Source organism: Leiobunum rupestre, chromosome 2, assembly GCF_980474605.1.
Source record: "Leiobunum rupestre chromosome 2, qqLeiRupe1.1.hap1, whole genome shotgun sequence".
NCBI classification, from domain to species: domain Eukaryota; kingdom Metazoa; phylum Arthropoda; class Arachnida; order Opiliones; family Sclerosomatidae; genus Leiobunum; species Leiobunum rupestre.
This window is the reverse complement of record NC_143385.1, coordinates 63,551,602-63,573,915: the sequence shown is the minus strand read 5'-3', so window position 1 is coordinate 63,573,915 and position 22,314 is coordinate 63,551,602. Positions and strand designations below refer to the sequence as shown.

Genomic DNA, 22,314 nt, shown 5'->3' with positions numbered 1-22,314 from the left:
TAGTTCGGTGTATTTTCGATACGGCGGTATTTAGTTTGGTATATTTTCGATACAGCGGTATTTAGTTTGGTATATTTTCGATACAGCGGTATTTAGTTTGGTATATTTTCGATACAGCGGTATTTAGTTTGGTATATTTTCGATACAGCGGTATTTAGTTTGGTATATTTTCGATACAGCGGTATTTAGTTTGGTATATTTTCGATACAGCGGTATTTAGTTTGGTGTATTTTCGATACAGCGGTATTTAGTTTGGTATATTTTCGATACAGCGGTATTTAGTTCGGTGTATTTTCGATACGGCGGTATTTAGTTTGGTATATTTTCGATACAGCGGTATTTCGTTTGGTATATTTTCGATACAGCGGCATTTCGTTTGGTATATTTTCGATACAGCGGTATTTCGTTTGGTATATTTACGATAGAGCGGCATTTAGTTCTGTGTATTTTCGATACGGCGGTATTTAGTTTGGTATATTTTCGATACAGCGGTATTTAGTTCGGTGTATTTTCGATACGGCGGTATTTAGTTTGGTATATTTTCGATACAGCGGTATTTAGTTTGGTATATTTTCGATACAGCGGTATTTAGTTTGGTATATTTTCGATACAGCGGTATTTAGTTTGGTATATTTTCGATACAGCGGTATTTAGTTTGGTATATTTTCGATACAGCGGTATTTAGTTTGGTATATTTTCGATACAGCGGTATTTAGTTTGGTGTATTTTCGATACAGCGGTATTTAGTTTGGTATATTTTCGATACAGCGGTATTTAGTTCGGTGTATTTTCGATACGGCGGTATTTAGTTTGGTATATTTTCGATACAGCGGTATTTCGTTTGGTATATTTTCGATACAGCGGCATTTCGTTTGGTATATTTTCGATACAGCGGTATTTAGTTTGGTATATTTTCGATACAGCGGCATTTCGTTTGGTATATTTTCGATACAGCGGTATTTCGTTTGGTATATTTACGATAGAGCGGCATTTAGTTCTGTGTATTTTCGATACGGCGGTATTTAGTTTGGTATATTTTCGATACAGCGGTATTTAGTTCGGTGTATTTTCGATACGGCGGTATTTAGTTAGGTAGTTTTGATAAAGTTGGTTAAGGTAAATCTTGTATAGTCATCGAAAAATCAACGATAAAATCCGTTAATGATTTTGACCGAGGCTTAGTTCCAAACATTTTATTTTCATAGTTTATATACACATCCTTTTAATTACACAAAACTAAATGATAATTTTTAATAATAAATACCATTATTAATATAATTTTACATATTTGGTGGTAGAAGAGCCTTTTTTGAATTGAAAGTAATTTTCTCCACCAACTTGTCATTCTGGCAATAGGGTTGGGATTACCAGATATGACAAAAAGTCCAAAAGCTATTGTCATTCTTGCATGAAAAAAACCAAGAGTTATTGTCATTCTTGCAAGAAAAAAACCAAGAGTTATTGTCATTCTTGCAAGAAAAAAAACCAAGAATTCTTCCCATTACAATTACAAGAAAGTTAGAATTTCGAAGTTTCGGATTTTGGATTTCTTAAAGGAATTTCTACAATTAGTCTACGGGAGGCAATTTCTATGATTTCTGTATTTTTGTGTAGGTTTTGTGCCGAATTTTGGGATCGAACTCGGTTCCTCTTGCTGCGAAGTGAAAGTGCTAACCGTCACACTCGAATTAAAACAGAAGGCAAAAATAAATGTCTGTTGTGCCATATTCATTGAAATTCTCCGTAAAGGATTTCAACGAAACTGTTTAATCCCGAATTGAAGACCAAAGGTGGGGTTAAAGTAACTCTTCTTACAGCTATGGACAAAATTTGTCATTTTGTCCTTTGTCAAATAAATAAATAAATAAATAAATCTTCGTTTATTAATTAGATAGTTAGCTAGTTTTTATTTAACACCATAGCTAGGCTTAGTGAAAGTTAACCGATTTGAACAAATATTGGCCATTGCTAGATCTACCCAAGACCCGTGTTCTGACAAAGCCCTAATTTTATTTCCAATTTTTATTTATCCGAGGTCAAAGTTTATAATACGCGAGTCTATGGGAACCTAAGTCTGTGTAAAATATCATGATTCAACGCGCATTATTCATAATTTGAATACATTTCTTGAACACTATTCATTCCGCGTGCTATAACCAAAATTTCAATCAGAATCTATTAACTTTCGTTTGTAATAAGTAACTCCTTAAAGTGCATCTATTTTCCGGTTTTCGAAAATATATATTTTCTGTACAACCTAGTCTCGATAATTTAATTGGATAAAAGATGCTATTAAATAACAAGTTCCACACAAAAATGTTTAACAACAATCTGGAACAAAATTGTCGAAGATGGCACATAGAAAATCACCAATATTTAATGCATTTAGAGAATTGAAGTTTTCAACGGTGAACTTTTCAATGTCGAATTTCGGGTTGTTCCGGAGCCACTGAAAGTGGCAGTTGAAGTTGAAAGTGTTCTTTGCATCTGCGGACGGACGAAATTTAACATTAACCACTTTAGTTTCTGGAAAGTGAATAGACGCTTCAATAAAGACCCTCTCTTGGTAATTGCCCCTGCGTGGTGAAAAGGGGATCGCCGAATGAGTCATTTCCAGTTGGACGCTTACCAGATTAGCCCGGCTAGACAAAAAAAAACCATACTCAAGTAAATTAGGCTCGACATTCATTTCATAAACTCAATTTTTTTCTTACGCAAAAATCTCGGTTAGGCTTAACAAATGCTTTTCGCGTCGATGCAAAAATCTCGGTTAGGCTTAACAAATGCTTTTCGCGTCGATGCAAAAATCTCGGTTAGGCTTAACAAATGCTTTTCGCGTCGATGCAAAAATCTCGGTTAGGCTTAACAAATTCTTTTCGCGTCGATGCAAAAATGTTATTTAGGCTTAACAAATGCTTTTCGCGTCGCTGCAAAAATCTCGGTTAGGCTTAACAAATGCTTTTCGCGTCGCTGCAAAAATCTCGGTTAGGCTTAACAAATGCTTTTCGCGTCGCTGCAAAAATCTCGGTTAGGCTTAACAAATGCTTTTCGCGTCGATGCAAAAATCTCGGTTAGGCTTAACAAATGCTTTTCGCGTCGATGTAAAAATCTCGGTTAGGCTTAACAAATGCTTTTCGCGTCGATGCAAAAATCTCGGTTAGGCATAAAGGCCGACTACATAAATCTTCGGTTTACTCTGTCTTTCACTGGAAGTAGGCTTACTGCAATACACGTGTGCCATACAACCGAAGATTTATGTAGTTGGCCTTTAACGCAAGGTTTTCGCGTCGACTCTCTTACCATCACGGTAGTTTACCCTTCTAAAGAACAACCCTTACAAAAACCACGTAAAGAGTAGCTTGCACGTCCAGTTTCTATGTATTACTACTTCCTAGTGACTGGCAGAATAGGTTTTATTGAAGCGTCTATGGCCTGAGCTTACTGTCGAACTCGATCGTGATCTTGTCGTAATTCAACGGAACAAACGTCTCTTCTCGAAGTTCTTTCAACGGATTGCCATTTAAGTTCAACGTGAAGAATCTCTTGTCGCTCACGAAGAAATTGTCGAACAGATCCATCGGCAAGCTCTCTATTTTATTTCCTCTTCCGAAGATCAAACAGAAATACAATATTTAAAATTCTTACTTTTATGAGTTTACATGGAAACCACATTTAATAATCTACGCTTTGAGTCTCCATGGCAGTTAGGAGCAACAAACACAAGGAGAATGCAGATAGCTTTTAAACACGCTAACGTAGTGTTGTGTACAAATTCCATTGGACGAAGGTTTTACGGAAAGTGGGAAGACAATTTCCGAATTTTCCCCTTCCGACGGCAGCAGGCGCTAAAGCGTCTAACCAATGAAAACTGTAAGCAAGGAAATACACGACTTTTGACGGGTTGCGTTGTCCTTGTGTGGGGTGCTGTGTTTGTTGCTCCTAGATGGCAGCTAAGACCTTTTAAAACGCTAAGGATCATTCTATTTTAAATTATCAAGAAAATTAATTTAGATTAAGTAATTTAGTTTTTTCTTCTTGGTAAAATTAATATAAAATTTAATGGCGACTGAAGGCTTTCCAAATAAATTATTTACCTAGATGGCATAGACTTCTGATAGGATTAAAAATTCTACTGCACAAAATGGCAATCGACAAGTACATTTAAAGCAACTGCCGGCTCAATCACTGCCACCTGTATTATGAAAAGGTCCCTGTTATTAGAGATGGCCATGAATCTAGCCAATTCTTCGAAAAACACGACTTTGCTGCAGAGCGTGGTGCCATCTATTAATGGCAAGGGAAGCTAAAATTCAAAATAGCCAAATACTAACGTCGTTAGAAAGCCATTGTAGAGTATTATAGTTAGACAACTCATACTCTATTTAGTGGACTTTAACCTAAATTATATACCCCATGTAAAAATATTGTTTATAATTGTGATATATGTTATTGACCAATTTACAAACGATCCAATCAACACGAGGGATACCTATATGTACCGCCTTTTTTATTTCGACGCTAGCGACATCTATTGAAAAAAGAGCTACTTCACGTCGAGCCGTTACTTGCTTTAAACAAGTGGTTGTTTTGACTGTTGTCTTCGTTGCCAAATGAAACCAAGCCAAATGAAACCAACTAAATAAAATGTGATTGCTACCTAGGAGCAACAAACACAAAGAAAACACAGCTAGCCTTAAAAACGCGCTAACGCAGTGTTGTGTACAAATTTCATTGGACGAGCCTTTTCGCTGAACGTTTTTCGTAAAGGGGGGAAAACAATTTCCGAATTTTCCCCTTCCGACGGCAGCAGGCGCTAAACCTTCTAACCAATGATAACTGTACGCAAGGAAATACTCGACTTTTGACGGGTTGCGTTCTCCTTGTGTGGGTGTTGTGTTTGTTGCTCCTAGGTTGGCAGTTACTGAACGCAGCCTTGCCTCTTTAAGAACCTTTTAAAACGCTAAGGATCATTCTATTTTAAATTATCAAGAAAATTAATTTAGATTAAGTAATTTAGTTTTTTCTTCTTGGTAAAATTAATATAAATATTAATGGCGACTGAAGTATTCCAAATAAATTATTTACCTAGATGGCATAGTCTTCTGATAGGCCTAAATTCTAAATTCTACTGCACAAAATGGCAATCGACAAGTACATTTAAAGCAACTGCCGGCTCAATCACTGCCACCTGTATTATGAAAAGGTCCCTGTTATTAGAGATGGCCATGAATCTAGCCAATTCTTCGAAAAACACGACTTTGCTGCAGACCGTGGTGCCATCTATTAATGGCAAGGGAAGCTAAAATTCAAAGTAGCCAAATACTAACGCCGTCAGAAAGCCATTGTAGAGTATTATAGTTAGACAACTCATACTCTATTTAGTGGACTTTAACCTAAATTATATACCCCATGTAAAAATATTGTTTATAATTGTGATATATGTTATTGACCAATTTACAAACGATCCAATCAACACGAGGGATACCTATATGTACCGCCTTTTTTATTTCGACGCTAGCGACATCTATTGAAAAAAGAGCTACTTCACGTCGAGCCGTTACTTGCTTTAAACAAGTGGTTGTTTTGACTGTTGTCTTCGTTGCCAAATGAAACCAAGCCAAATGAAACCAACTAAATAAAATGTGATTGCTACCTAGGAGCAACAAACACAAAGAAAACACAGCTAGCCTTAAAAACGCGCTAACGCAGTGTTGTGTACAAATTTCATTGGACGAGCCTTTTCGCTGAACGTTTTTCGTAAAGGGGGGAAAACAATTTCCGAATTTTCCCCTTCCGACGGCAGCAGGCGCTAAACCTTCTAACCAATGATAACTGTACGCAAGAAAATCCACGACTTTTGATGGGTTGCGTTCTCCTTGTGTGGGGTGCTGTAATTGTTGCCCCTAGTTGCTACTAACCTTAAATTTAATTCTTTCAATTGTTGCAAACCCTTTCCGAAGACATCTTTCCTTAATTCTCGGATGTCGTTAAAAGCCAAATTAATTCTTTGGCAACTTGGACATTCCAACGACGAATCGTTCAACCAGCGGACGTGGCAATTATGTACGTCTATTCTCTTCATGTGTAGTCCGTAGAGCTCTTTGAGCTGGGAGGGGAGCCGAACCCATCTGCTGTCCTCAGCCCTCAACTCGGTCACTGATCCTCCCGTGTAGCGGTCCACTTCTGTCCAATCCCAGTTGTGCAAGCCTCGTATTTTCTTTAAATGCAAAGTTCCAATCTCGAGGGAACTTCTGCTTCTGTCTTTGTAGATTGGACAAGTCCAAAATGGCAGTTCAAAGTCACTTAAGATGAATTTCTGGTTATAAAAAATAATAGTTTAATATTCAACTTTCTGGGGCGTGTCAAAATTTTAAGAATTCTTCCGTTGATACTGAGAATTCTAACTTCTAAAAATTTTGACCGTCCTTCTCACAGGAAGTGACGTAATGGCATTAAAAGTCGTTTGATGACTATTTTCTTATCTTAACAATATTTAAAAAAAAAACAATTCTTAATGTTCGAAAAAACGGACAAACGATTATTCGAACAAATAAAATTCGCCAGTAAAGTGAACATAAATTGAACGACTAAATCACCAAGAAACGTTGTGATACATTTTTCGGGCAAATGAAATACGTTTTCGGACATACGATCCTGTTTTCCGGCATTCGGACAAATGCTCATTCGGACATTTGTACCACCGTTCGGACGAATGAAATTCGAACGAATGTACCCAAATCCCGGGTTTAAATAGTGTGTACTCACTGTGATAGAAACATCTTTGAAAATATCTTCATTGGGTAGACACGGGGTCCCTTCCAAATTTGGAATCACCAGCAGATCTATTTTGGTGCTATTCAAACATTCGTTGCCTAAACAGTTCTTCAGTTGTTCGGTTAATGAACGATGACCCCAAAAGAATTTGCAAGTAACTGCGGGGCAATTCTTATCACAATTGCAAGTCATTTCTACTCGGCATAATTCGGAGCAAAGCGATAACAGAAGAACCGTGTGGAACTTCATAACGCAGTGTTAATCCTTGGAAGTCAATTCCCTATATGTTCTTATTTAACTCGTTCGCAATGCTTACGAGGAAAGTGGTGGAGAGATTAGATAAAGTAAAGTAATTAGAATATGTTCGGTGGCCAATCACTTGATTTTCCTAGCAGAAATATTTTATCTTTCAAGGTTTTGGTTTTCGCTTTCATAAAAACTTGTTGATGTTAACGGCAATAGTGAGTGTAGGGAGCTGTTGGCTCGCGTGGCATAAGGAGCTTGCCACCACCCTCCTACGCATTGTAACCCGGCCACCTGGATTAATGGATTTAAAAGTCGTTTGATGACTTGGGCCTTGGGTGATTAGCCTAACTGATTATTATTATTATTATTATTATTATTATTGTACTATAGTAGCCTTACCGTTCGGTCGCTTTTTGGTCTAGTCATATTAATGAGATACTATTTGTATATTAGTTCTGTTAGCTTATACCAAAAGTGACATACGACCCAAAAGTGTGTCAGAAAGTTAAATCGTTCAGTGGGAGCTTGTTGCTCTGAGGGGAATGAACTGGGATAGGGGGTAATAGTGACGTACAAGCTACGTCACCAAATTCGGAAACAATTTCGTGACTAATCGGAAATATCCTCCGCGGGAAAAAATGCCACCAATCTGAACAGAATCAAAACACAAAAAGTTGTCTGCTGTATAGCGACCGCCATGCAATAATTAGTGAAGAATTTCACTATAAATTGCAGTGGACTGCTCACATCTAGGGCACCCTGGATATATATCGGCATATTTCCGAGCTCCAACACAGGACTGATGAGTCCCCAAATGGCGAAACCGGTCTACTGTTGGAATCTCTGGCCTAAATTTTGACTTTTGATATTTGTTCTCTTTTCGAACGTTTGAGTACTGATGTTTCTTTTCTTGGCAATTTTGCAGTTCAAATCACATTTTGTAGATTTGTGATTATTAGCCATTATATCTTGTGATAAACCCGAATATCAAAACAGGGGCTCTCGAAAACTGACTGCTATAGAACTACTTTTCCATAGTTTATTCTGAAAACTTCGATTGAGTACGTAAGAATTTCAGTCAACCAATGGGAAAAATCCAAATATTCGCGCTAACCCCATGGACCAATGAGCAATTTCTAATCCATTACCCTATAGTATGCTCTATATAGTTTATACTGAGAATAGTTCTTGCTAGCAGGGATGTACCGATATATCGGCTTATTTTTCTAATACCGGTATCAAAAAACATTTCAAAATAGGAAAATTCTCGATGAACTAACTAATGATAATATATTATTTTATTGGCCGCGCCACGGACGCCAGATTTCAGAAGCTAGATCAGACCTTTTTTAGACAGGGGGTTACGAGTGTAAACAAATAAAAAATTACGATGTTTGATTTGTGATAGGTAATATGCATCACGTTAAATGAAAAGAAACTTATTCGGATATTCTCTTGCAAACTTTTTTCATGAAAAATTAGAAAAGTAAATGGTATGGCAGTGTACCGTCTGTGACAATGATTTGATTATATACACTACTGTTATGATAGATAACTTTGTTAATATCGGCCACGAATAGCCGATATATTGGCTGTACCCATATCGGTGCTCGCTAGATGTTTTAGCAGGCGCGAAGATAGAATTGACACACTTTTGGGTCTTAAGCCTGGTTCACACGATGCGATTTTGTCGTACGCGACAAATTTTCAAAGATCGCGTCGTATGAAGGGGTTTTATGAAGTCGCATGCGACGTCGACCGAAAATAGGTTGGAACCTATTTTATCGCGCACGACGGGCAGCTTTGGTAGTATTAAAAGTGGGAGTAAACGGGAGACATTCCTTTCGACCGGGGCATTTGCCTCTTCTTTCGACGGGTTTATGCTAGCATAAACATAAAATGTCCAAACAAAATGGTCAAAATGGGAATTTATATTTCATTTGGGAGCATGTTTCTGGTATAAGCAAATGGTTGAATGATGCGATGGATTCTCTATTTGGAGGCTACGACTTGTTTCATTTCTGGTCATTGCTTTCTTCTTTGTTATCGTCGCGTTGTGTGAACGAAATTCTGGTGCGACCGCGTTCTGAATCGCGTACGACAAAGAATCGCGTACGATAAAATCGCATCGTGTGAGCCAAGCTTTACGTCGCTTTTGCTTATACTCGAAAACGGTCGGCATTTCACATTGATAAACATCCGATTAACTTCGTTAACGAATCAATAGATGGATTTAGTCGTCTTACGTTTTTTAACGGCCTAATTTTCAAATAAGAGCAGTCACAGATAAAAAAATTCTTTTATAAAGATATAGAAAGTACGATAAATTGGCTTAGTTCCTTTTAGAGTTGCTCAGACAGGTTTTAGAATACCTAGACACCGTCGCAAGTAATTCATTTATTATAACGGGCATTCTTTTCCGCCTTGCACACTGCGACACACAGCGACCAATGAGCAATCTCCGAGAAGTGTCTAACTCACATTTTGTTATTTCAAAGTAGTGAAAAATTAGAAAGAACTCTGAAAATGTTGAAGGATAAAAAACATTTAACTAGATGCCTAAAGGTAGACAACACGAAGACCAATATCTACTCGCTTATCTGAGAAACTTCTTACTATATGTGTGGTTTTGTCGGTCACCGAAACCAATTTAAAAAACGATAGCCGCAGGTCAGATAAAAAGGGTATACAAGTAGCCATAGAAATCAGGTTGTTTATCGGAAATATAACTGATACGAGATATAGTAATCAGTCTGAGTTATTCATATAATCGTTAGAAGTCCTACGCGAATCAACGTCAATAAGAGAGTGGCAGTTGACGAATCTGTGACTTTGACGCCATCGAACCATTTCACGTGCTTAAAGGACCGGTTTCCACCCCATATTTTATCAGCCCTCTTTCAAAATTATCCTAAATCAAGACCTTTTCTCCGTGGTTCAGCCTTATTTGCAGTAATTAAAAAGTACTTTTCGGAGAACCGGTTCCAGAGATTTGATCAAATATATCAATTAAAGACGTAAATAATTAATTAATAAAGAACTAATTAAAAAGCGAGGCTCTATTTAAAGTCTACCATCTTTTTGGCTGGATTTTATTTATGGTTTTGTGTAGCTTCTTTTATCCACGAAACTAAACGATAGGCAGATTAGTTCCAGAAATCGGCGTACGAGCCTGTAGTTTCGACTGTCCTTACGTAACTGATGATATAGTTGTAATTTTATCAAAGTTGTGCTCAGTTTTGTAGGCGTGTAATCGCTGTAGAAATGTTTAATAAAAAAATAATCAGCTAGGCTAATACCCAAGGCACCACCATAGGCCCAAGTCATCTAGCGACTTTTATTGCCTTTAATTCAGGTGGATGGGTTAAATTGCGTAGGAGGGCGGTGGAAATCCCTTCATGCCACGCGAGCCAACAGGTAGTGGTTAGTTTCTCGGAATTAGAATATTAGATGCAAATAAATATTTCAAATATAACAAAAGTATTGTGGGGAAACCACGTGGCAAAACCTGCTCAAACTGCACCGTGACACTGAAGCTAGTACCTTTGGCGTTGTACTTTGAACTTGATCGTGCCAAATTCCCCCCTTTAGCCTGTGTCATAGTACAGTTCGAGCAGATTCGGTACATTTACTCGATTCTTCTTCGTGTACCCTGGTATATCGAAAAAAAAGAAGAATAAATGCTCTTTCTATAACTACCCGCCGAACTTACGGATGGTATACGTTTTGGAACAGAAGAGTAAGCCCTAGTCATTGACTACTGAGATGTGACTTCAAAGTCCCTTCCTCGTCTACTTTTTCACCAAACTGCGGATGGACAGTAAATTAAGAGGACAGGTTTTTGATAGCCTTCCACAGTGCATTTTATTTCTCCCCGCGTATCAATCAGCTCGAGAGACTCCGAGGGAGTCTCGCAAGGTCGTTTGTACCACGTGATCTTAACATTTCAAAATGGCAATCTAATGCGGTATTGTTACGTAATTTTTTTGCGCTTTATATTTTAGTAATGTTTAATTTTGGTTTTTTAATTCAATAAAAACTATCAACTGATATTTAGTATATCGTATTTAATCTATAAAAACGTGAAAAAATACCTTTTGGCGTAAAAATGTACTTTTTCTTTTTTCGAACAGTATCGTCCACTCTTAGCGATACTTGTTTTTTTTTTTCAAATAACCTTGGACGACTCCCTTAGTGTGATTGGTTTACGAGGGCTAAAAACCAGGCTTTTTACCGATCCTCTACTATCCATGGTCAGTCAACGAAACTAGCTGGTTGGCCAAATTTTGTTCGACGCTGATCCCGCTAGATTGATTTTTAAAACTATATTATTATACTTATATATAATTGGTTTTGAGGAGGTTTACAATTAGCCAATAATTATATATTACAATGGGGATACTGTTACAATACTAAGAAAGGGATACGGTGAAGTGGGGTAAGTGTGACCCATATTGTGAAAAGTTGAACTTTACTATATTATATCTTTAAGTAGACTAAAAGTAGAAAGTTAAAATTTGGTAAGAAACTTTAACCGTGCAAATAGCCAACAATTATAAATTAAAAAACATAATTGTTCAATTAGAAAAAAAATAGAAAGCAAAAAGGTTTAGGGGGCTTTTGGGTCACACTTCCCCAATGACTGGGGGCAAGTGTGACTCGGGCTCCGTAGTTTAATACATTGGCTATGAGAGAGCTGTTGGGGCAAGTGGGACCAAGTTTGAAAACAGACCTCGAAATGTACTTTCTTTTATCAATTCTAAACAAGTAAAAAACATTTTTTTCTTCACAACAAATGTTGTTTTTAGAAAGATAAAGTTCAAAATAACAACTCGTATTTGAAAAAAAAATGACATCTAGGGGTGATTTTGAGCCAAGGTCACACTTACCCCAAAATCACACTTACCCCACTTCACCCTAATACAAAGAGTTAGTGTAGAGCAGAGGTGATAACCCGCGTATAAAAAGTGACCAAGGCCCACTGTAAACGAATCTTACGTTAAATACAAAGAATGGTAAATCACGCGAAAATGTAGAAAAGTCATGATGGACTTTTACCTTTTCACGTGTCTTAGCGTTCTTTGCATCGCAGATTATAGGCGGTTCTTATTGACATAATCTCATTTGATACGCCCTTGAATATCGACCTTGAGAAAGGTGATCTGATCCTTCACACTTGTTCACCCCTGACCCGAATCTCACTGGGTAAACCCACTAAAATTAAAACTCACCCGCCGGTTGGTTTTTTAATTAGCTACGAAATGAATATCTTTTGTAAAGCTATAAATATTTTAGTTTATAGTGTTTGGATATGCTCGAGCAGGGTGTATATAAAATGTGAATATGACTCAGAAAAAATCAAACAAAATGTGCGTTTCGTTCACTTTCGTTGGATGCCAAAGTGGCCATTAATTAGAAAAAGTCGAACACTGCGATTAGATAAGTATACAGTAATTAGAAATGTTTCTTAAACCAATAGTTTACCATATTCCTAGTAGTTCGCCGTGTCATGTATGCAACGACTGTTACCAATCAATTGAAGAGGGTCTATTTCAAGCCTGCCATCTGTTCTTCAGGATTTTAGCTAGACGCAATGTCGATCAAATAGCTAGTTTAATTCGAGGTATTTGATTACGATAATAATTCATAGCTTTTCGAGTAGATAACCTCTTTTAATTCATCAATGCCGGATGCCATTCAGCGTTAGGGGAAAACATCATTTCGTCAAATTAGGTCAAACAACGTTACCAAGAAAGGTATCGTTATTGCACAAATATTTTGATCAAATAACAAAATCATATATTCGAATGGAATAGTGCTTTAGAAGGGTCCAGAGTATTCGTTTCTCCTTATCAAATAATTGAATATTCTAAAATTCGAATAGCAAGTAATAGTAGTGTTAGTAAGTTAGTTAGTGTAGAGAGCTGTTGTATTATGAAGGGCTTGCCACCACCCTCCTACGCATTGTAACCCGGCCAACTGATTTAAAGACATTAAAAGTCGTTATATGACGTTGACTTTAAGCGTTGAGTTTGCGAGTTCTATCCCCACTGGATAAAGGGGTTTTCTTCAATTATTTTATCCTTTCCATAACAAGTTGTTAAGGTTAACGGTAATAGTGAGTGTTGGGAACTGTTGGCTCGCGTGGAATGTTGGGCTTGCCGCCACCCTCCTCCGCATTTTAACCCGGTCACCTGATTTTAGGGCATTAAAAGTCATTATATGACTTTGACCAAAGGTGGTGCCTTGGATATTAGCTTATCTGATAATTTCATAAATTATTTAATTTGTTATCTGCCTGGTTTGAGGGTATCGAGTAGTAATTTTGAAATGTTTATAGTAGTTTACGGTGTTACAACACATTAACAATTACCTTAACTAAATGGCGTGGTTTTATTTCCAGTCTGCCATCTGTTGTTGATATGATCTATAGCTTCGTGTAGCTAGTTTTTTACAGGGAATAAGATCGCACCCGTAATCGATGTACAAGCCGGTGAAGATTTGATTATCCTTAAGTTATTGCGTGTGCTGATTAGAGATTTATCATTAATTATATACCTGAAGTAGGTGTAGACATTTTAGGAAGCTTTTATCCCCTCGATTAGGCTACATGGGAGAAGAACTTATTATATATTATTATAAAAATATTTAATATTATTAATATTAATAAATAACTTTATTGGACGCTTTAGATGAAGTAAGTACGCAGTTTGAATTTTCAAATTATTATTGTACTGGTTGAATGAATTCCAACATTTATCTATTATATTTGTCATTAAAAATTTTAAACAAATAGCATTCAGCGCCTTGTTGACAAAATAATATAATAATGTCCTTCACTCGATCACAAATGTAAATGCTGCGAATAGATTCCTTGTTCACAGGCCAACATTTCTTCATGTGGGCCCATGTTTTGAATCATGAATTACACTTACTTCATATAAACCATTTCACACTTACTTCAACCTTTAAATTATTTGTCCAACCTAAAATAATATGTATTTTGGTAAATGCAAACAGCGAACTTGGTCATTGAACAATGCCTAGACACAATAAGCCAGGAACCCGAAGTTTCCCATTTTGCTACAAAAAATATTATTTTTAGGAAACCATATTGAATAGCGTTTCAAAGAACCCATTTTTAGTCAAAATTTTAATAACTGTCCGATTCAAATAATATTTATGTATTTATTTAAAAAAAATACTGGGATTAACAAAGATTATCAAACTGCAAACCTTAGGGGTGATGTTAACTTCAGTTAAACAACACTGAGTTTTCTGTGATGGTATTTAGTAGTCCTTAATCATAAGTTACTTTAAACAGCATATTGTAATTAATTCGTAAAAAAGAAAATGGATACAGTTAACTGCAAAAACTACAATGAGCGACTCTTGCAGAAATTTAATTTCTAAAATTTCTATATTGCTAAATATTAAATATATTTATATTCATTATAATTGTATTACAAAAAGACTTGCTGAAATTTGTGTAACATACATAACATTTTAGTTAAGCTACATGTATAGAAGAGTCTGTTGTGGAAGATCCCCAGAAAAGGCACTACAAGGCTACTTTTTCTACCAGCTACGTGAAAACTGTTAAGTTAATACGTTGCTTACTTCCCCAATTCTTACAAATCGGAGGAGTGGCACTTTTGTAATTCGTCAGTCAGTAACACATTGCTATCTCCCACATGGCACTTGAATGTTTGAATGTTGAATTTCGGATTCTGAAGCCACCGAAGGTCGCAGTTACAGGGAAACGTTTCCTTCACATCTATGAACAGATGGAATTGGAAATTTCACCCTTTTGTCTGTGATAGTTTAAATGTTTATTAAAGCGAACTTACTGTTGTAATAGATTTTTATCATTTTGTACGTCTCAAGCAAGGGTTTGAACGTATCTTCTCGAAGTTCTTTCAACGGATTGGCATTTAGGTCCAACGTGAAGTTTATAGTTCCAATTTCGGAGTATTTGACATTTTCAAAAAGGTCGCTCGGTAAACTCTCTATTTTATTCCCCCTTCGAAAAAAATCGAGCCAAGATAGGTGTGTCCATAAAAATAAAACTATTAAATATTAAAAGTATTAATTTCTCTCCGCGTCACGAGCTTTTTAGTACTTTATTGGCGCACGTGGACTTCAAATTTAAATTTTGATCGTCAAAAGCTTGCCACGATATTCCATGATGTAATATAATATATAATATATAATATATATTATAATATAATATATAATATATAATATAATAAAATATAATATATCATATAATAAAATATAATATATAATACAAAATAATATATAAAATATAATATAATATAAAATATATAATATATAATATAATATAAAATATATAATATATAATATAAAATATATAATATAAAGTATATAATATATAATATGTAATATATAGTAATTATACATAAAATACAGAATCTAAGGGTCTATAAGTATCCAGATCGATGGCCAAAGTTTGACTTACACGCCAATGTTAAATATTTTTTATAAAACAATTAAAGGTCTAAATCTGAAGTGTCCTCTGAACAGATTTGAAATTAATCCCTATTTAACAAAAGAAACAAACTGGTTCCATTTATCTTACAACATTCTCATAAACAAAATGGTTTTTAATATTTTCAAAATGTACGGGTTTGGATTGTTTCGTCAAGTTGAACAGTAAATATAATCAAAAAATTGCTTTAAACAAATTCGTAAATAAATATCTACGTTTTATCGTGATAAAAGAACTATTCGGTCAGAAATCTAACGACGGCGAAACTGCTTCGAAAAATGCCGCGAAACCGTGCCATTCACAGAGTTTCATTCTTTCTTCTAATGGTTTGAGAGCGCTTTTGCTCATTGTTTGTCAAGGAATACACCCATATTTTCTATCAACCTTTTGAAACTTTTAAATCTTAACTTAAAATACCTAGTTTCCACTAACCGTAAATCTAATGTTTGCAATCGTGGGAGACCCTGCCAGAAGATTTCTTTCCTTAATTGGCGGATGTCGTTGGAAGACAAGTCAATAGATCGGCAAAATGGGCATTCCAACGACGAATCGTCCAACCAGCGAACATGGGAACTTTGTATTTGCACCGTTTCCACTTGTGGTCTGTAGAAATGTCGGAGCTGAAAGGGGAGTCGTGTCCACTTACTGTTTAACACTGAAAAATATTTAATTGACCCTCCCGTATATTTCTCCACTTCTGTCCAATCCCAGTTGTGCAAGCCTCGCATCCTCTTCAATTCTAAACGGTCAATCGTTACGGAACTTTTGTTTTGGACTTGGCGGTTAGGGCAGTTCCAATATGGCAGCTCGAAGACGCTGAGGCCTAAAGTCTGTGTATAGAATATAAGCTATTTTACAACGCTTGTTTTCAATCGATTGTCGTGGAAACAAGTGCAGAAACCTTCTTCATTTATCTGTTAAACTTTTAGGCAATTGTATACAGTCAAATAACCTGATTATTCATGAATAACCTTATTATCTCACTTTATTGCAATTGTTTTAATTAACGTACGCTCACTTAACGTTACTCCAAATTTCTACCTTACGCCAGGACATTTAGCAAAAAAACGTTTTTGGCTAAATTATGGATTGATCCGTAGATTAATGAATGTCCGAGGTCCGTTTGGAGTCTTGAGTAAACTCACTTGAATATGAGGCCCTTCGAAGATATCAGCGGAAGTAAGACACTTTATCTCCTTCAAATTGAGAACCTCTAATGATTTTAGTGAAGATGCTTGGCCCAATTGTGTCTTCAGTTGGTCAGCCAGATTTTGAGCACCCGAAACGCCGTCGCAAGTAATTGTATTCGGATTGACATTATTGCAACTATTTTCTGCCTTGCAAACTGCAATACACAGCGACAACAGGAAAACCACCAGAAACTGTCTAACGCGCATTTTGTTCTCTGAAAAGTCAATCGCTTTTGTTTCACTTTCGTTGGATGTCAAATTGGCGAAGAATTAGAAAAACTCGAGCACCGCGATTAGATAAGTAGTAATTAGAAATACTTCTTAAACAAATAGTTCACCATATTCCTAGTAGTTTGCCGTGTCATGTATGCAACGACTGTTACCAATCAATTGAAGAGGGTCTATATTAAGCCGGCCATCTGTTCTCCAGGATTTTAGTTAGACGCAATGTCGATCAAATAGCTAGTTTAATTCGAGGTATTTGATTAAGATAATAATTCATAGCTTTTCGAGTAGATAACCTCTTTTAATTCATCAATTCAGGATGTCATTCAGCGTTTGGGGAAAACGTCATTTCGTCGAATTACGTCAAACAACGTTACCAAGAAAGGTATCGGTATAGCATGTAAGTAAAAGTATGTAAAATGTTTGGTGGCCACAAATAATTTGATCAAATAACAAAATCATATATTCGAATGGAATAGTGCTTTAGAAGGGTCCAGAGTATTCGTTTCTCCTTATAAAATAGTCGAATATTCGAAAATTCGAATATTAAATATTTGATATTTGCCAATAGTTGGTAATCTATGCAAATAATATCAATGGTAAAATATCTAAAGTAACTATAGTTACAGAAACGCGAAGCTGGTTATGAGGTTTCCCATATTTAGTTCTTAGAAATCCTTAGTGGGGCGCTGCAATAGCCGTTTCTCGTTTTTTCGGAAAGCGATAATGAGTTAGAAACTCAAATTTTAATAATTTAAAAGATTCTGACCTATCGTGTTGTATTACTTATCTTATTATAGTTGGTAAAAAGCGTTAACTTCTCAATTTATATCCCGAGCTCTTTGCGTAGCGCAATCCACCATATGGAAATAGCTAAATTAAGGATATTATAAAATATAACCGTTGTACCTTGCATCTAATTTAAAAATTATACTTTTTATGAGAACGGAAAGACGCAAGTGACATTGAAATTTATTAACCATAATTCAATGACAGCCTGAAAAGTGAACTAATATAAATAGTTATATTTATGTTAATTTTTGTAACTTTACTTTCCATTGGTTTTAAAATATCTTAATGTGAAATTGCATTAGAGAAATATAAGTCTAGCGTTAAAATTTAAATGTGCTAATTTCGGTTTTGTTTCCCCAATTACTAGAATACACGTAGAAATAAACATTAATGTATTTAATTGAAATTTTATCTCTGAGCGGGATTTGAAAGTTATGGTTAATCCGGTGTTAAAGTTCTCCAATCATATTCATTAAGTCAATAAGAAAATTAGATCCACCACTGGTATTATCAGTCGAAATCTCTAATTTTGTTTTCCTTAATTAATTCCAACTCTTCATAATTCCGTTCTTCAACCGCACATTGATTTTTGTTCTCCGGTTTGGAAACCACATCTTCAAACCAAAGAGTATGGAGGTAATAGAGATAAAACAATCGGGAGAGGTCCGCAACGAAGGGGGTTGAAAATGGGGGAAAACCTCTGGAAACCGAGCTTCAAAATAGCTAAATGGTAGAACTGAACTATTTAATGACGGCATAGGTGACCTATGACTGACGGTTATTCGTCTCGATATTCGACCGAATTATTCGGATATTCGCCCAGCCTTAGTAAATTTGAAATGTGATGTTATTGAAATGTTTAAGGTGTAAGGTGTCTTATAAGTTTAAAGCTAGTTTAGAGGTTTAAGATGAGGTGAAAATGCCACTTTATTTAAATTTGCAAGCCGTATTAGACTATTCATGGAATGAAAACTTCTTTTTATTTTTTCCGACTTACAACACTAGGAAAATCCCATTTATCCCATTTTTAGATTGGAAATTACCATTTTTATCACTCGCTATATTTTGGAGCTTTAAGTACTAATTTACATAAATATTCAGTTTAATTCTGAAAACAATTCCAAATATAAGGATTTATTTTTTGAAAATATTTTTTACATCTATGACTCATAAAATATCCATGTACTAAATATACAATTAGAGTAGACTAGAACAGGCAATGTTATCAGAAAAGGTAAAAATACCTTTTTTTCCGTGCAAAGAACACTTTCCCTCATTTTCCTGTTTTCCCTCTTAAATTGCATTATTCCCTTTTAGCATTTTGGAAGGTTGAAAAATCCCGGAAAAGGGAAAAATTATGTGGAAGCACTGCTCGTGGCTGGTAGCCGAGAGCCTCTTAAAAACGTATCTTCCTTCAGAAAGAGAGAGGAATCTTGGTGGTCAACTAGGACCTACGGGGTAGAGTTTGTCATTCCATGTTTGGAAAGCCCTCTCCGGATATTGGCGTCAGTTCATGTGGTGCAATAGGAAATGAGACCAGAGCCGTATTTCGTGTGGCGAATATAATGAAAGCCTGAAAAGGGGCCATTCGTAAATAGTATAGTTTGTAATGTTAATAAACGTTACAAACTGCTCATGACAATGAAACTCGTTTATTGACGATCTTATTATTCGTATTCAAGTTAATTTTGTTTCAGGGAGGTTTACAAATACGTAAAGATTACATCTCACAATGTGACCTTCACCTCGATAGGGCAGGATGGGTTTTGGATTAAAGGAAATCTATTTAGGTAGTTCCGAAATATCATGTTTCCTTCGTAACAATTGTTTAATATCTCGGCTAATGGCATCTGGTCATCTCCAACGTTGCAACCGAAGCCTTCAATGTTGAATTTCGGATTCTGCAGCCACTGCAGGTCGCAGTTGCAGTTGAAAGTTTCCTTCGGATCTAGGAATGAATGGCATTTCAAATTTAGCCCTTTGGATCTGACGGTTGAAACGTGTAACAAAACCATAAGTTTATAATATACCAGCTCTCTATAAGTTAGGCTGCGCGTTAACAGCGATTTCTCCCAAGACGTCGAAGTCGCCATCTGATGGCAAAAATCAAAATATGAACTTGCTTGAGAAATCCGGTTTCGTTTCGACGACGGAATCGAAGCTCGTTAAGCCTAACGCGAGTTGCCGTGAAGAGATAATTTTTAAACTACGAATATTTTACGACAATACCTGTTCAATGCTCATATTGAAATGAATTAAATATTCCTCTAAAATGTTAACATCTTACTTGTTAAATTTCCCCCAAAACAATGATTTGGTTACCCTACAAAACCAAAGGCTACCGACAAAAGTTGAAGATGCTAAAAAGTTAGGGCCTAAGTCGCCGCAAGGAGTCACGTATACCGGTTCTAATTTTTTAAGGGATAAATCGCTCTTAACGTTACAACTATGACGGATTCTAACTTATAGGGAATTAGTATATTGTAAACTTATGATAAAACGAATAACTTACTGTTGATTTCAATTGTTATATTATCATACGTGTCCAGCAAGGGTTTGAATGTCTCTTGTCGAAGTTCTCTCAACGGATTTAGACTTAGGTCCACCCGAATAGATTTTACTCCAGTCCCGGAGTATTTGACATTTTCGAAAAGATCGCTCGGTAAACTCTCAATCTTATTATCCCTTCGAGGAAAATAACACAAAAATTACAAGCCAAATTCGCAAGCAAGTGAAATTAAAGTTTAATGGGAATGCCCTTGAAATTTTAGGCATAATTTTAAGTTTAAAACACTGAGACTGAAGCTACAATTTCAAGTCCACTATTAGTAGTTAAACGCGCTTCCTACGCGAGAATATTTCAAATTGACCCTGCAGTGTTAAATTATATTTCCATACGCTTGATTTCATCTGGGAAAATACGTACGATTTCAAATAAATGTTTGGAATTATTCTAATCATCAAAATCCCAATTTTCAAATGATTTTCAAACAAATATATAAAAATATAATCTAATAAATCTACTTTTTTATTTAATTAATATTTCGTCACTACTCCCTATCTACGAAGTACAAGAAAAATCCTATTTTAAGTTGCTGAAGCATTTCATGGTTTCAGATTACGATCTTGCTTCTACTGACTTATTTGAAAATGGCGAAAGATTTCTGAAACTTTGTTACCCAGCGAAATTTTGAATAAAGCTATTACCGAATGTGTTTCAACCAAACTGAAACGTAAAAGGTTAAAAGCATTGTGCACTACGTTTTACGCTTAATTTTTTATCTTTGTTGTAGCAATCATATTGATATTGGCTAAACTGTTAGCTTTAACATGAGTTCTGTAATGTGAGTGTACAGTTTGAAAACTTGGGTTGTCCGATAATTTGAACTCATAAATCGGTAAACATGTAAAACTTATAGAAAGGTAAATTATGCGTCGACTATTTCTTGAAAGTTTTGTCAGATTAAGATTATCCTCTCAAAGTAAAAACCTAAGCGACACCGCAGAAAGGCAATACTAAAGAACAAGTCGGCCCAGGCCGTAATATTAGTTCCACATAGGTGTATTCGAGTGGGCAAACCCATACACCCTTAGTAGACACAGGTAGGCAAACATATCAAAAGCTGTTGAGGCTACGTGATTTCTTATCGTTAGATATATAAATTGCCACCCTAAGTTAAAGAGTGGATGCCGCCCACCATCAGGATACCGGGGTGGGCAAATTAATGTAAAAGCTGTTGAGCCCATGTGATTTCCTATTGTTTGATATATAATTTACCATCCTATGTTAAAGAGTGGCCACCGCCAACCCTCAGGATACGCGGGTGGGCTAACCAACACAAAAGCTGTTGAGGCCATGTGATTACCTATCGTTAGATATACCAAATACCATCCTAAGTTGAAGGATTAAAACTTGGGCGCCACCAGATATTTAACATGGATTATTAACAACTGCGTGAATCATATTATTGCAAGAATGTATTTATGTACTAAGAATATGGCAAGACGGATATTCTGTCCCCAGGGTCGCGTACTTTGCAGCTTAAGGGCCTGTTGTCAAAGCCCTAGCCAAAGTGCTAGTCCATTGAATTTAACATGTGCGATTCTAGCAAAGCAGATTTTTGAAACAGGCCCTAAGTTTGACTGCTTTGGATTTTTTGGTCTCACTCTTTCACGTAGACGCGAACGTAGACGATACCAATATTTTACTTTTATTGTTCTATCGAATGAGACCAATTTTTATTCCGGTCACTCTCCCTTTAAGGGGGTTGGTCGGAGGGGCGGCAACTAACGCCACTCCGTGCGCGTCAAAGAGTTCTATCGAATGAAACCAACTTGTTTTTTTCGGTCACTCTCCCTTTAAGGGGGTTGGTCGGAGGGGGCAGAAATTAACGGCACTGCGTGCGCGTCAAAGAGTTCTATCGAATGAAACCAACTTGTTTTTTTCGGTCACTCTCCCTTTAAGGGGGTTGGTCGGAGGGGGCGGAAATTAACGGCACTGCGTGCGCGTCAAAGAGTTCTATCGAATGAAACCAACTTGTTTTTTTCGGTCACTCTCCCTTTAAGGGGGTTGGT

At 36.2% G+C, this 22,314-nt stretch overlaps 2 protein-coding genes across 3 annotated transcripts; both read right to left on the bottom strand.

The window, feature by feature from the left end:
• Window positions 1–1,221: 1,221 nt before the first annotated feature.
• Window positions 1,222–7,024, bottom strand: LOC149958709 (uncharacterized). 2 transcript variants are annotated; one of them, XM_090165016.1, is made up of 4 exons: window positions 6,766–7,024; window positions 5,919–6,316; window positions 3,443–3,603; window positions 1,222–2,487 (listed from the first exon to the last, which is right to left on the bottom strand). In XM_090165016.1, the coding sequence occupies exons 1-4, from the start codon at window positions 7,021–7,023 to the stop codon at window positions 2,321–2,323; spliced, it is 984 nt and encodes a 327-aa protein (XP_090021142.1). In that variant the 5' UTR covers window position 7,024; the 3' UTR covers window positions 1,222–2,320. The 2 variants fall into 2 exon arrangements, with proteins under 2 accessions (XP_090021142.1, XP_090021143.1); XM_090165017.1 differs by having other exon boundaries at window positions 2,395–2,642.
• A 7,479-nt stretch (window positions 7,025–14,503) lies between these two features.
• On the bottom strand, window positions 14,504–16,929 carry LOC149958708 (uncharacterized). The gene is made up of 4 exons (XM_090165256.1): window positions 16,678–16,929; window positions 15,965–16,362; window positions 14,871–15,043; window positions 14,504–14,797 (listed from the first exon to the last, which is right to left on the bottom strand). Exons 1-4 carry the CDS (start codon window positions 16,927–16,929, stop codon window positions 14,652–14,654), a joined length of 969 nt encoding a protein of 322 aa, XP_090021382.1. The 3' UTR covers window positions 14,504–14,651.
• Window positions 16,930–22,314: the final 5,385 nt, after the last annotated feature.

Bases quoted from the DNA above. Each gene is read 5' to 3' on its own strand.
- LOC149958708 (XM_090165256.1), bottom strand. From the start codon at position 16,929: ATGCGCGTTAGACAGTTTCTGGTGGTTTTCCTGTTGTCGCTGTGTATT. The intron at 16,363-16,677 runs GTGAGTTTACTC...TTCTATACACAG, and splicing joins TCGAAGGGCCTCATATTCAA to ACTTTAGGCCTCAGCGTCTT. The intron at 14,798-14,870 runs GTAAGTTCGCTT...ATCTGTTCATAG, and splicing joins GATAAAAATCTATTACAACA to ATGTGAAGGAAACGTTTCCC.
- LOC149958709 (XM_090165016.1), bottom strand. From the start codon at position 7,023: ATGAAGTTCCACACGGTTCTTCTGTTATCGCTTTGCTCCGAATTATGC. The intron at 6,317-6,765 runs GTGAGTACACAC...TTTTATAACCAG, and splicing joins TCAAAGATGTTTCTATCACA to AAATTCATCTTAAGTGACTT. The intron at 3,604-5,918 runs GTTAGTAGCAAC...GATCTTCGGAAG, and splicing joins TTGAAAGAATTAAATTTAAG to AGGAAATAAAATAGAGAGCT.